The sequence below is a fragment of the Octopus bimaculoides genome, chromosome 23 (assembly GCF_046866305.1).
Source record: "Octopus bimaculoides isolate indiv1 chromosome 23, ASM4686630v1, whole genome shotgun sequence".
NCBI classification, from domain to species: domain Eukaryota; kingdom Metazoa; phylum Mollusca; class Cephalopoda; order Octopoda; family Octopodidae; genus Octopus; species Octopus bimaculoides.
This window is the reverse complement of record NC_142950.1, coordinates 24,227,886-24,230,385: the sequence shown is the minus strand read 5'-3', so window position 1 is coordinate 24,230,385 and position 2,500 is coordinate 24,227,886. Positions and strand designations below refer to the sequence as shown.

The following is a 2,500-nucleotide window of genomic DNA, read 5'->3' as shown; positions in this document are numbered from 1 at the left end:
TCTTGTTTTTAAAACTTCGTATAAACACTCACACTGAAATATATATGTGTGTGTGTCCGCCACAACATTCCTCTATGGCAAGATTTAATTTGTGTATACAAATTTAATTTGCGGTCCATGGTAAGAGCTGTTTTAACGATGCGCCCTGCCTAGCTCTTCGAAATGCCGGTGTTAAAACGGAGGTAGCTGATGAAGTAGAATGTTCTCTATGTGGCTTGTGTGTTTTCTCGTCTCTGTTTTGCTTGCAATGTCCTGTACCCAGATATGCACCTATACATACAGGTGGATGTCGGTATGCACATACCTGTACGTATATATGCATATACTCATTTACTATTTATATATATATATATATATATATACACACACACACTCAGCTGGCAAAAATGAGTAGTGCCTGTAATTCAAAGGGCCAGCCTTGTCATACTCTGTGTCACGTTGAATCTCCCTGAGAATTATGTTAAGGGTACACATGTCTGTGGAGTGCTCAGCCACTTGCACGTTAATTTCACGAGCAAGCTGTTCCGTTGATTGTATCAGGTGGGACCCTCGTTGTCAAATGACTGAAACTAATAAAAGAATTAAAGAATGTATGTATGTGTGTTGGGCCCCTTGTTTGATCCATCCTATCTCCTATGTTAATGTTTTCTAAGGGTCACCTGCTATGTAGCCATTGTTGTTGCATCCTGTCTGTTATTTTGTTTTCTGGCAGACGATGTGTTTCCACCTTGGAATGACCGAAGGATTTTGCTGGAATTATGAACGAGACAATGAAAAATGGACATCATGGGAAGAAACACAAAACATTTTGGAAGATATTCATGAAGAAATTGTCAAGGATAATCGGCGTTTAATATATGTCCATGAGGTCAGAGCTGGCTTTCTACTTTTATGTATATGTGTGTGTGTGGTGTGTCTATCTATCTATCTATCTATCTACCCCTCTCTCTCTCTCTCTCTCTCTCTCTATCTATCTATCTCTATCTATCTATCTATCTATCTATCTATCTATCTAACTCTCTCTCTCTCTCTCTCTCTCTCTCTCTCTCTTTGGAGAGAGAGAGAGAGAGGGTGGCTGGCTGCAGTCATGCTGGAGCACCACTGTGGTCTTGCTAATTTCCTCAGTCTGGGGTGTTTCACATCACCACCCCTGTATGTGTCTTTGTCCCAGCTGTCGGCCCATTTGGTGTATAAGGGAGTTTGATTCTGCTGCCCTTGTCTGAACCTTATGTCAGGCTGATGGTGTTGTGGAGAGGAGGATGTCTAATTCCTTTTTGAAGATATCTACTTCCATTTTACACAGATTTCTTAATTTTTGTGGCAGGGCATATTTGTCATGCCTTCACTCCAGATCTGTTGCAGTAAAACTGCAGTCTTTTCTGCCTTTACCTGTAGCTCATCTGCTGCTCTGTTTCAATCTTTCTAATGTAATGGTGTTGGACTACTTCAAGCTCTGCTGTTAGTTTGGCACTATGTGGTGGCCATAACTGGGAGCAGTAGTCCAGGTGGCTGAGAACAAAGGTTCTCCATAGAGTCAACTCGGATTTTTGGTCCCTTGTCTTGAAGGACCTCAGTATAGCCATCCTGACAGCTGTCTGCATCCTGCCAGTTGTCTGCATCCTGCCACTTTGTTGCCATCTTGGTAATGTGCACATAAAATGATGCTCCATTGCTTATACTGATAACCAAGTTTTTCACTGCCTGTGACTCTGGGATTGCATTGCCATTGGGTCCTATATATGCAGGCTGTAGTGTATTCGTGAGTTGATAATGCAGTGCTTGAAATTTTCCAGCATTAAACTGCATGTTTACTTTGGCCCACTTGTATATCGAATTCAGGTCCTGCTGTAAGCTTGTGACATCATCTTGATATTTTATTACCCGTGATAATTTTGTATTATCTGTATAGCTAGTGACAGTGGCTGCCCAAGTGCCCACGGGTATGTCTAAGAGGGCTATTATGAACAGTAATAACCCCAGAACAGTTCCCTTAGGATTTGAGTTTCTTCAGAAAGAACACTGTTGGTTACAACTACCTGACTTCTATCTTTAAGGAAGTCATGCAGCCACTCTCCCTATGGCATATACCGTGATCTACTTTATCAAATGCCTTTGCAAAGTCAAGGTATATCATGCTGAGATCTGAATGGTTAAACAGTTGATTCAAAACCCGGTTATAGTGCTGTATGAGTTGTGTGAGACAGCTTCTTCCTAGATGAAAGCCATGCTGTGTATTGTTCAGTGGGTCATTTTCTTCTAAGAACATTATCAACTTCTTTCTACTGATCCACTCTATGACTTTACTGATATGTGAAGTCAGAGAGATTGACCTGTAGTTTTTGGCCTCTGCTCTGCTTCCACCTTTGTGGATAGGGCATATAATGCCTTCTTTTAGCTTTTTAGGAAGTTTACTACTTGCAAGGAAACTCTAGAAAAGTATCTGATGTGGTTTTGCTAATGCCTGCTTACATGACTTCAGAAGAATAGCTGGGAAGCCATC

General features: G+C 41.3%; 1 protein-coding gene across 1 annotated transcript in view; it reads left to right on the top strand.

The window, feature by feature from the left end:
- The window catches only part of LOC106875439 (uncharacterized), a 17,585-nt gene that overhangs the window by 11,890 nt on the left and 3,195 nt on the right, over positions 1-2,500 (top strand). The window contains exon 3 of the mRNA XM_014923590.3: positions 713-868. Coding sequence (XP_014779076.1) covers positions 713-868 — 156 coding nt within the window. The remainder of the gene's footprint in view (positions 1-712; positions 869-2,500) is intronic.